Source organism: Dipodomys spectabilis, unplaced genomic scaffold (genome assembly GCF_019054845.1).
Source record: "Dipodomys spectabilis isolate Male_0828 unplaced genomic scaffold, ASM1905484v1 ptg000096l, whole genome shotgun sequence".
In the NCBI taxonomy this organism is placed as follows: Eukaryota; Metazoa; Chordata; class Mammalia; order Rodentia; family Heteromyidae; genus Dipodomys; species Dipodomys spectabilis.
Genome location: NW_024870773.1, coordinates 5,131,427 through 5,143,810, shown reverse-complemented (window position 1 = coordinate 5,143,810; position 12,384 = coordinate 5,131,427). Strand labels below are relative to the sequence as shown.

The 12,384-nt window shown below is 41.4% G+C and overlaps 1 protein-coding gene across 1 annotated transcript; it reads right to left on the bottom strand.

Annotated features, from left to right (window-relative positions):
* Positions 1-10,802: 10,802 nt before the first annotated feature.
* LOC122113226 (60S ribosomal protein L10-like) lies at positions 10,803-12,055 on the bottom strand. The gene is made up of 2 exons (XM_042686194.1): positions 11,986-12,055; positions 10,803-11,545 (listed from the first exon to the last, which is right to left on the bottom strand). Exons 1-2 carry the CDS (start codon positions 12,053-12,055, stop codon positions 10,824-10,826), a joined length of 792 nt encoding a protein of 263 aa, XP_042542128.1. The 3' UTR covers positions 10,803-10,823.
* Between the last annotated feature and the right edge of the window lie 329 nt (positions 12,056-12,384).

Below are 12,384 nucleotides of genomic sequence, written 5' to 3'. Positions count from 1 at the left end.
GAGGAATCGAACCCAGGGCCTCATGCTTGCAAGGCAAGTGCTCTACCACTGAACCACCTTCCCAGCCCCCTGCCAAGTTCTTAATAGATGTTCTGTTTAGAAGTGTTTAATGGCTTTGCTTTCCAAGTTTTAGTTGCCTAAACAAACTTTTGCTCCCTCCAGAAGCATTGGGCTAGCATGATTGGATTATTTGTAGCTATTACTCAAGGCCAAAACAAAGAATACCAAGATTCTTCTTGAAACCCTCTAAAAAGCACCAAAGCCATACTAGCAGCCATACCCTAACGTCCCTCCCATTCCTATCTGACTTTGATCACCTTCATTACTAACTGCATTCAAGGTTACTTCCAGATTCACCCTTTTTTTGTGAGGAGTAGCCAAAGCCAGTGCTTTCCATTTGCTTGAGTTATGTCACTTCCATGGTTCATTCTCTTGCAGAGTGATAGCTGTTTGTAGTGATAATTACCCACATCTCTAAAATGGCTCTGTTATTTGTGTCTCTCTTGAGACTGGAGTTTGAGTGACTTGTTGCCTAGTCAGATTAGAGAGGCTCAGGCCTCTAATCCTAACTACTTAGGAGACTGAGATCTGAGGATCGCAGTTCAAAGCCAACCCAGGCTTCTTACACTGGAAATAGTGCTGTGGCTCAAAGTGTTAGAGCACTAGCTATGAGAAAAAAAAAGCTCAGTGTTAGTGCCTAGGTCAAATTCAAGCCCCACAACCAACAGGAAAAAAAAAGATTAAAGAAAGAAATGTTCTCTCATTCAGGGGATATATTATTTTGCAAATACTTTTTAAGATTATGTGTGTGCACAACTACTGGTCTTATAATTTCAAAATAATACTCTTTTACTATTTATTTATTGGGTAAATAAATGTTATGCTATAAAAAGAAAAAAAAGATTGTGTGTGTATGTGTGTGTGTGTGTGTGTGTGTGTGTGTGTGTGTGTGTGTGTGTGTGTGTGTTTGGGTGGGGGGAGAGGCAATGGAACAGGATGACAGAGTAGATACAAGTCAATAGAAATATCTTGAAGTGGGTGCTGGTGGCTCATGCCTGTAATCTTAGCTACTCAGGAGGTTCAGAGCTAAGAATCGTGGTTCAAAGCCAGCCAAGCAGGAAAGGCCATGAGACTCTTATCTACAATTAACTACCAAAAAATGGAAGTGGCACTGTGGCTCAAGCGGTAGAGCACTTGCCTTGAGTTGAAGAGCTGAGGGAGCACCCAAGACCAGAGTTCAAGCCACACGATTGACAAAAAAAAAAAAAAAAATACTTCCTGATTTCCAAGAGGGGAAGAAACCTTCATCAAAGGACTCAGACTCATGAAAAATCATGGGACACCTTGAAGTGAAGGGCCACTGAGAGAATTCTCAGATCTCATCATTACGGTGTGAGGTTCTTGCCTAAGATGCAGAAACAGAATCCAATCCCATGAAGACATCCTGCAAACCCTGCTTGAGGGATATTCTATAAACTCATGGATGTCAAGATCAGTAAAGACAAGACAGACTGAAGAAGGCCTCAGCCTGAAGAAGAAAAGACCTGGAACTGAAAGCAAGGCGCTGTTCTGAACTCTTCTCTGGGAATGAGGGCCCTACCTACTCTGTGGTTTCTTAACTAAACCCTAGTTGGAAATGAGAGAATTTCATCAGAGTATTTCAGAACCAAATCATAATTTCTACATGGGAGAATATTTCATATCTGCTTGCTCAGTTTAATACTGAGCTCATCCTCTTAAGACAGAATCTTATTTTTAAAAAATATTTAAAAAGCATGGGGACAGGGCTGAGAAGGTGGGTCAGTGGTAGAAGCGCTTGCCTCCCATGCTTGAGGCCTTGGGCTCGATTCCTTAGCACCACATAAGCAGAAAAAGCTGCAAGTGGTGCTGTGGCTCAAGTGGTAGAGCGCTAGCCTTGAGCTGAAGAGCTGAGGGACAGCGCCCAGGCCCAGAGTTCTGGCCCCATGACCGACCAAAAAAAAAAAATTGTCATGGGGACAATTGTTAGCATTTTAATGTGTCTGAGAATGAGAAGTACTAACAAACCATTGAAATCTGGATGGCTCTAGAGGAGTTAGTAGGCAAATGTCTTTGTCCTTGTCCTTACTCAGGGGAGTCAGGACATCAAATTTGAAATTTTTTTGTTCTGATATTGGGTTTCAACTAAATTTCTTGTACTTGCTCAGCTTGGCTTGTCAAAGCTTAGGTTCTATCACTTGAGCCACACCTCTAGCCTGGTTGCTTTTTGCTGGTTATTTTGAGGATGGAGTCTCACAGACATGATTTCTGCCAGAACTCAACTTGAACCTTTGTACTCTGGAGCTCAGCCTCCTGAGTAGCTAGGGTTACAGGAATGAGTTACTGGTGCTCAGTGCTTTTGTTCTTTTTCTTTTCTTTCTTTTTTTTGTAAATTAGTTGTTTATTGTGAAAATACTGTACAGTGGCTGTTACAATCACATGAGCAAGATAATGAGTACATTTCCTATCAAGCATTGTTGCCTCCTCCTTTGTTTTTCCCCTACCATCCCTTCCCTCCCCACCTCTCAAACTCCCCCCTCACGCTCTCCCCCTGCCCAAGCTGTAAAGTTCATTTTCTACATAGTGTCTTGTACATCTCATTGTTACAATGGATCAACCTGTATCTCTATTTAAATAATTTGTTTTTTCCCTTCCCCTCCCCAAATTATACCAACATGAAATACAGTGAAAACAGGGGTTATACCGTGGGGGAGAGACATACAAAGTCATAAAAAAAATCACATGGTCCCTTATAAATGCATTAGAAACAATAGCAAGAAAGAAAAAAAACCACTTGTGTTCATTTCGCTTAATGTCAGCTGATCTGACCTTTTCTGCTTGTCTAAGACATACACTAGTTATTGCAAATAAGGAAAACCATGGAACCTATGTTTCTTTGCCCCTGGCTTACTTCACTTATCCAGCATTGTTGGCTCCTCCTTTGTTTTTCCCCTACCATCCCTTCCCTCCCACCTCCTCAACTATACCCCTCCCCCACCTAAATTGTAAAGTTCGTTTTTCAACATAGCATTTTGTATATCTCATTGTTGCAATGGGTTCACCTGTATCCCTATTTAAACAATTTGTTTTTTCCCTTCCCCTCCCCAACTTATACCAGCATCAAATACAGTGCAAACAGGGGTTATACTGTGGGGGATATTGTGAGTAAGTGCCAGTTCTGGGGCTTGAACTCAGGGTCTTTGTGCTGTCCCTGAGCTTTTTTGCTCAAGAGCACTGCTCTCCCATTTGTACCACTTGAGCCACAGCTCCACTTCTGGCTTTTTAGTGATTAATTGGAGATGAGAGTCTCACAGACTTTCCTGCCCAGGCTGGCTACAAACCTCTAACTGTGATCCTCAGATCTCAGCCTCCTGAGTAGTTAGGATTACAGGAGTAAGTCACCATCGGTACTTATTCTTAAATAGGCTAGAAAAAAATATGACATTTTCACTGTATTCATGACTTTTCTGTAGGATTAATATTGTTCAGAATGTGTGTGTGTGTGTGTGTGTGTGTGTCTGCTAGGAAAAAGGTGTTTTAAACCCCACACTGTTGAAGTTACCAAGAAATTTTTTTCAAGCCAAGGCCTGGTTCAGAAATCACAAAGTAAGTGGCACCCTCACCCCCACACTACTGTGCTTAAGACAACTTACTATACAATGTCTTTTTATAGAGAGAGACCTGTGTTCCTTTGACATTTTTCTTCTTCTATCTTTTCCTAATAAGGCTGTCCACAGTCTCAGGCAGAATCAGCTCCCTCATACAATTCCAGTTCCCTAAGCCTAGAACAGCCCACAGCAAGACAAACATCTATTTATATGTTTAGTGATAATAATGTTTATTATTTAATCATTGCTCGTACTGCATAAAAAAAGGTTAGGCTTTTGGTGACAATCTTGGCTCATATCCTTCCCAACCAAACACAGACAAGTCAACAATCTCTGAGAAAGATGTCTGAAGTCACAGCACACTTTGCAAACTTGCCGACTTCTGTCATTGTCAAGTTGAAGACCACAACTAGTTAAGCAGTGAGGCAATCTGGAGGTGGCAGGAGCTGGAGAGCAAGCTGAATTTGGCCAGATGCCTGGAACCAAGTCTCTTTTCTTTGTGGACTGGAATTTTATTATGTTTGAGGTACACATTCCAGCTCTGGTTTGTCCCAAACTAAATTGAGAATGGAATGCATTCTCATACAAACAGAACCCTGCTTGACAATAAAAATAAAATAAAATAAAAACAAAATTTAAAAAGCAAGCCCAAGCCTGCTGGCAATAGAGTGGAGTACTACAGTCAATGATCTTTCTGAAGAAAGAAAAGACAGTTCTTGTTGACATGTGTCAAAAAGAAAAACAAGGTTAGCTCAAGGTCATGAATCCAGAATCCTGTCTTACATACCTGGCTCTGCATTTCTTCTAGAAGTGGCTAATGGTGAAGGTGTTCAACAAATTTACAAGGGACAAATCTCAGGGAAAACTCAGGGACATGGTTGGGGTAGAAAGAGAGATGAAAAGCAAAGAGATGAGGCATAGGAAGCCAACAGGTAGGGAAGGGTTGGGAATGCTTTTCTCAGAGGTTCCTGGAAACATTTGAGTTTCTGTCAGTTCAAAGATTTTAGTTGAAAACAAGTGGTTTGCTTTCCTTGAAAAAAAAAAAAACTGGTACCTGGTGCTGGTGGTTCACACCTGCAATCCTAGCTACTCAGGAGGCTGAGATCTGAAGATCGAGGCTTGAAGCCAGACTAAGCTGGAGAGTTTATGAGACTCTTGTCTTCACTTAACCAAAAAATACCAAAGATCCAGAAATGGAGCTAAGGTACAAGTGGTAAAGCACAAGTCTTGTGTGAAAAAACTAAGGAACAGGCCCAGGTAGTGTAATACTGTGTTGTAAAAAGAGAATTCACTATTCACTCACTAGATCAGGTAAGAGAACTGAAAAGGAAGTAAAATCAAGAGGAAAATGTCTCTGTGATCTTAGGCAACATGGACACTACAAATAAAGCTGAGGGCACCAAGACCCCTGAGCTTTAGCTGCAGTTTTGAGGTAAACCAGCTGTGTGATCACAAAAGGTGTTTGAGGACACTCCCACTCAATTTCCCCACCTATAAAAGGGGATAGTTGCATCCAGTCATGTCTAGGCTTCTTCTGGGATCTATACTTTGTGACTGAGCACAGCACAAGGCAGATGCTGTTCCTCCAGGACCACACCTGACTGTGGTAAACAGAGGAAAGGGCGGGTCTTGCAAACCTGATGAAACCCAGTCAATGTTAGGTCAAGATTTATATCAGTCCTGTTTTTTATCATCACCACAAAAAGCCTAGATGGCTTGTCTTCCCCAGTATGAGCTTTAGCTCTAATCCCACTTACTTTATGATGTCACCCTGGAGTCATGATAATGATGATAATGTTACTAGTAATAACAGGTGACACTTAATGAACACCACAATGTGCTGAAGCTCTTTCTAAACACTGCACACATATTGACTTATCCTCTACAATCTTTGTCTTTACCTTCACACATGAAGAAATCCAGGCACAAGAAAGCTTGGATAACTTGAGTCAGATTGTACAGTAACTAGGAAGCCTCAGGGCTGCAATTTGAACCCTAACAAGCAATTGCTATCAATACTGTTCCTACTCTACCCCGTTTATATTATGCTGTATATCATTGTCTTTTATCTTTAAAAATTGTTTGTTGTTGTTATAAAGATGATGTACAGGGGGTTATGGTTGCATAAGTCAGGTAAATAGTATATTTCTTTTTGGACAGTGTCACCCCTTCCCTCCTTCTCCCAGTTTTTCCTTCCCATCCCTACCCACAAGTTGTATAGTTCATTTTCCACATAGTATCTAGTGAGTACCACTGCTGCATTTGTTCATGCTTTGTCCCTCCATAGTCGGTGCCCCACCCTACCCATTGCCAAAACAGATAAGCAAACAAGACAAAAAGGAAAGAAAAGAAAAACAACAATGAAAAAATCTCGTTTGCATTTTTTGGAGTTTATTTTCGATATTTATTGCTTTCTATTGTCATATATTACTCCATGATAAGTGACTCCATATCCCAAAAAAGGAAAACAATCTTCTGGACAAAGAGCATCAAGCCCTACTTAGTCCACCCTTGGCCTTCGGCCTGCTTTCACTCCACTGACCACCTGCAGCTGACACTGCACACATGTGGAATCTTCAGGTCCTCTGAGTGGCCCAGGCCCCCAGCCTCCATGTATGTTCATTTTGCAAGTTTCTGTTCAGCCTTCAATCTGGTGTAAGGTGAACCTCTCTAAGAAGACATTCAGACTCTTCTAGGTACAACAAACACTTCCTTCCATGTTCTTCCACATTTTCTCAGTAACTTGGCTATCTCTTGGTTATGGGTCTGAGCTCACTGCTTATCCTGTCCATTTCTCCACTAGGCTGGGGCCTTTACTAACAGTTACTTATTGTTATATTACCAGTCCTTAGCGCTTAAGCGTTAAAAAGTATGCTAGATTGAATCATATGTCTACTTAACCTCTGGATATGGATACCTTCATGAGGAAAATTTCAAATCAGAAATCCTTAGAAGGCCTGGATTTCTGTAGCACGCATATCCACACTTGGAGCATGGTGGTGGTAGGTCAATGTTTCTCAGATGATTGAATAAGTTGAATAAACATTTTCTGGGAATGCTTGGACGTGAAATAAACAAAATGGAAATCCTGATCCAGTGTTCAAGAGACACTTTGTGGATAGTACTATTCCAATGTTGACCTGGAATATCTCAGATGTGAAAAGCTCAGGCCCATATGGCCCAGCCCTTGGTGCCACTGGGAGGTGATGGAACCGTTAAAGTGTGGGGTCAGCTAACCATGCACTGAAACTTCCAAAACTTACAGCTAAAAATCTTACTTCTTAGTTGGGTGCCAGTGGCTAATCAGGAGGCTGAAATCTGAGGATCTTGGTTCAAAGCCAGCCAGGGCAGGAAAGTACATAAGATTCTTTATCTCCACTAAACTACCAAAAAAGACAGAAGTGGAGCTGTGGCTCAAGCAGTAGAATACTAGCCTGAGCAAAAGAAGCTTACTAAAGACAGCACTCAGGCTCTGACTTCAAGTCCAAGGACTGGCACACATGAACACAAGAAAACCTAACTCTGTTCTATTATCTTTAAGTGGTTGTACAAAGGGGTTTCAGTTCAACATGTCAGATTATGAGTACAACGCATCTTGATCAATGTCATGGATTGTCTCAGGTATTAGTTGCCACCATAGAAAAAAGCTGGCTAACACAAGTATTCCTAGTGATTGCCAATGGAACTGAAATATTAGGCACTAAGAAATGAAAAAGTTGTTTCAGGATTGAGACGCAACTACAAAAGTCAGGTCAGGAATGTAGCTTTTAGAAGAGTCCTGTCAATCTAGGATTAATTAATTCTCTTATGTTCAATGAAAAGCCTGTCACCAAATTTCATTTTCCTGTTGAGATTATACTATCTGCATGAAAACCCAAAGAACTTTAATGCATTCACACATTGATGAATCTTCCTACTTCTTGCCAAGAAAAAACAGTTCCAACAGTCTCTAGAGACCAACTAATTTTCTTCATTATTATTTTGTTGTTGTTGTTTTCTCTATTTACTTGCTAAGTACGTTGGGGTTGTACAGAATGAAAGGTGAGGAGATTTCTGACTATGAGAAAAAAGTTTTCATGATCTACAGATCTAAATCTTGGAAAGCTCTTCTAAACCACACAGGAAATGTTTAAACAATGACAGAATCCCCCTTTTCTCATAAAGGACTTAAACTATGCCTTCAGAAATCATTCTTATTTCTCACTTAATGTCATTTAAAAGGAGGCTGGGAGTCAAATTTTCTTTTACAGGCTCTAGGTTAATCTCATCCTTCTTTAGAAACACCTCTCCCTGGCAGATGGTCTCAAAATTGGTGTGCAAGTTTGTTGTTGCTATGTTTAGGTGGAAAATGCCCCCGTGACTCCTTTTCCTTTCTCCTTTACTTCAGGAGATACAGGCCTGGAGGGGAATAGATGAACAAATCCAATGTGTGTTTTAAACATTTTCTTAATTGTTTCTGTATGCCTTTCTGGAAAGTGGGCCATTTTTTTTTGTTGAGAAAGAATAGTCACGAACATTACTGGCAGATAGAATCCATCTGGAAAAGCGTATAATTTGACAGAATTTCAGCTCTGATGGGGATTGATGATCTGGTTATACTTTTTCAGATGAGGAAAGCGGGCCTCTTAGGGACCCTTTAGAGGAGATACTGGCTAGCCAGTGTAGCCAGTGTAGTGGGTGTTCACACACACACACACACACACACACACACACACACACACACACACACACACACACACACACACACCATGGCACAAAAGCTCCATTTGTCCAACATGATTCTGAAGGAAATCATTGGTTTAGGAAAAACCACAGAGAACATTCTTTGTCAGAAACTATCTTATATTAAAATATTGATTTTACAAGAATATGTCTTGCTTAACAGCAGGAAATGGAGAGTGACTGGCACAGAAAGGAGGCCAGTAATGGAGAGCACTAGAGTTCAAAATGACCTTTCCAGGGACTCTCTGGAGCACTGCTATGGTTTGAATGTCCCACAAAGGTCCACGTACTAAAGGCTTGGTGCTGTTGGAAAATGGTGGAACCTTCAGGAGGCGGGGCCTTGGAAGAGGACTTAAGGTCATTGGAGATCGGTGCCCTCAGAGGAGGTTGTGCAGCTCTACTCTCTACTCTCCGTTCCCTGCCTGCCTGCCTGCTTTTCTTCCTTCTTTCCTCCTTCCCTCCCTTTGTTCTTTCCTTTCCTCCTTTCTGCTCTCCCTCCTTTCTTTTCTTCATTCTTCCCTCCATTCTTTCTTTTCTTTCTTCCTTCCTTCTTTTTGAGACATGGTCTTATCATGTAGCTCAAGCTGGCCTTAAACTAGAAATCTTCCAGCTGGGATTGTAGTTATAAACTATCATGTCCAGTTTTCTTCTTGCTTTCTTATTTCTTGGCTAATGAGTTCACAGTTCTGCTCTGCCATGGGCTGCCACTAGAATGTCATACCCATTCCAGAGGTGATCTCATGAAAAATGGCTTAAAAGGGTAATTCAGTCATACAAGTGGATATAACCTGGATGCAGAAGCTCAGCTCTCAGGAATCTGTTGAGCTGATCTAGTATAATGTGCACTAAATCTATGTGGAAGCGCATACCTAATTTGAAAATTAGGTATCTAACATGTTCTAAGATCCAGAATTTTTGAATGCTGATATAAAGCCACAAGTGGAAAATTCCACATCATGAAACTTTGTTTATGCACACAGTTACTAAAATATTGTTTGATATTTCTGGGGGGGGGGGGCTGATCAGGCGGGAAAGTGCTAAGGATAGAATCTAGGACTTGTGCATGCTAAGTAAGCATTTTTCCCTTTCACTGAGCTACATCCTCAGCCTGAATTTCATGTCTAAATTTATGTCTCATCCCTACTATATCACATTATATATATGCAAATTTCCAAAATCTAAAAGAACCCTAGAATCTGGACACTTTTGGTTCAGAGTATTTTAGGCAAGGGCTACTTAACCTGTATAAAGGACATTATTATGTTATTTGTAATTATAAACTAGCAGTGACTTGAGTACCTATCTATAGGGACTACTAAAATAAAAATTTGTATGAATAAAATGGGATGGTAATAGATATGAATTGATAACCAGAAGAATGTGCATGTTATCTTGTTTATGAAAACAGGGAGATATCTTTTATGTGCAAAAGCATTTTCTAGTAGTATACACAAAAACTTAATGCTGATCTCAGAGTCTAGGGTAGCAGAAGGAAACAAAGAGCAATGAAAATAATAGTAATAATTATAATAATATATTTTTGTGGAAGTACTGTGTGTTGACACTAGCCTATATCATTTACCAAAATAAACAAATTTCATCTTCACACTAGTTCTCTAAGGTGACTATTATGATCTCCACATCATAGACAAAGAAACTGAGGCAAATAGAGTTGAAATAACTTGTCTGGGACCAGTGGGGTAGCAAGCGGAAAAGCTGAATTTGAATCTAGATAGTTTGACTGCAGCCTATGTTATTAAATATCATGCTATAAAATTTTCTTTTATATAATTTTTGTTGAGACTATTTGGAGGTTTTCAGTTGTCATATATATTATAAAGACTATTCAAAAAGAGAATTAGAGCTGGGAGTATAGTTCAGTAGTAGAGTGCTTACCTAGCTCTTTTACCTAGTTTGAGTTCTGTCTCTAGCACAGATTTTCCCACCACCTAAGCTAAGCTAAGTTAAGCTAAGATAAATAAAAGAGAAGATGATTTTGGAGAGGAAGGAAAAGACAGAAAGACTGAAGGGAGAATGACTAGACAGTTTCTCATTCTTTCTTCTCTTTAGAATTCAAGACAGTCTTGGACATAAAACACAAAAGAAGAAGGATATTGTAACCTTCCCACATGGCATATCACCTTTTAATAACATCTATCATTAGATTTCCAGACAATGAGACAGCCTCCACAATGAAGATCTACCAGTGCATAAATGATACCTATGGCCATGGTGTTGAAGAAGGGTGGGGTCAGAGAGAGGAGGACCAATCAAGGGAGAGATACATGCATCACCAATGGTGAAACCTCTCTGGAACATAAACACATGGAGAACAAGGACTTGGCCTGGCTTTTTCACACTCACCCGTTTTCCTTTTCCTTTTTTTTTTTTTTAATTTTTTAGACATAATGCAAGTTTTATTGGGGAACATGATTAAAGTGGGGGCGAGTGATAGAGCTCAGTGGGTGGAGGCCTTCATGAGTACAGGGCTCTCCACTTATCCAGAGGACCACGATTCGGGATGTATTTGACTCCACAGCCATCAGGAATGAGGCGCTTCTCAGCTACCATGTCTTCAAGCTCATCCGAGTTGAGCTTGGTAAAGCCCCCCTTCTTGGAGATGTGGATCTTCTGACGACCAGGGAACTTGAACTTGGCCCTGCGTAAGGCCTCCATCGCATGTTCTTTATTCTGCAGCTTGGTGTGGGTGGACGTGATTACCTGGCCAATGTGAACCCTGGCCACAGTGCCCTGTGGCTGCCCAAAGGCACCCCGCATACCTGTCTGGAGCCTGTCAGCCCCAGCGCAGGACAACATCTTGTTGATGCGAATGACATGGAAAGGATGCAGTTGTACTCGAATATGAAAGCCATCTTTGCCACAACATTTTACCATATACTTGTTGGCACAAATACGGGCAGCCTCTAGGGCTTCAGAAGAGAGCTGCTCATATTCATCTGACACCATGGGCCCATAAAGTGGGAACTCCTCCACTTTTGCCTTCTTCCACCCAAGGTCAAAGATGCAGATCTTGGCATCAGGGACACCTCGACAAAAGCGAGACTTTGGGTACGGCTTGTTCTTACAATACTGGTAACACTGGGCTGGGCGGCCACCCACTGCCACACCAGAGTCTTCAGTGGTGCTCCGGAGGAGAAGAGATCCTTTTCCTTTTGACCTACTTTTCACTCCACAACCTTGTTTGTTTCATAAACTTCTTTATGAAGCCTTTTTAGAATAGGACTGTGTGTTGATGCGGAAGCAAACCTCTGTCCAGTCTTCATTTGGTAGGATAAGGAAAGAAAATGGAAAAGACATGAGAAAGTAGAAGAAGAGGAAGGAATTTCACCTCCGCTGTAGGAGGAGTCAGTGACTAAACTGAAATAGGGCAATCGGGTCTGGCCAGTGCCACCTTGGCCACATGGTGAATGGTGGGGTCTGACATCTTCATGGGGGGGAAGGTAAAGCCCCTGCCTCCCAGGTGATGGGCATGCCTGAATCCCTGGGGATAGGGGCAGGGACTTGGCTGACAGGTTACTAAACCTGTCAGTCCAGTGTCTGGGACTGCGAGTTTCCTGTGACCTTGCTCCCTGACCTGATGCTATTTAGGCCCTGACCAGCTCAGGTGTCATTGCACCATGCACCATGCCATGTGCTTCTGTGCTCAGGTCCTGTCCCCTGGCTCCTGTCTCTTCTCCAGTCGCCATGGCATTCCACTTCAGCTCTCCATTGGAGCTGAATTGGTTTGTTGGTATCATTTTCCTAACAGTGTTAAGTGTACTTGCTGGCCACTGGTCTTTGAGACAGGAGTCCACCATGCAGTCGCCAGTCTTTTAATGAAGACTCAGGATTTGATCCTTCAAAATTTGGCTTCTCCATTTTCTTACAACAAACCACTTTCTGAGGTATCCTGAAAAATACATATGTAGATAGATAGAGCTCACACCCTGCAGGCTGCAATCCATTTCTTTGATTGCAACTTTCTGTCTTGATGAAAGATTTACTGATTCCATCCAGCTGCAAAACATTTAAAACT

Excerpts from the sequence above, each read along its gene's own strand:
- LOC122113226 (XM_042686194.1), bottom strand. The coding sequence starts at position 12,055 with ATGGCGACTGGAGAAGAGACAGGAGCCAGGGGACAGGACCTGAGCACA. Across the intron at positions 11,546-11,985 it reads AGCACATGGCATGGTGCATG|GTTGTGGAGTGAAAAGTAGG; the intron begins GTGCAATGACAC and ends GAAACAAACAAG.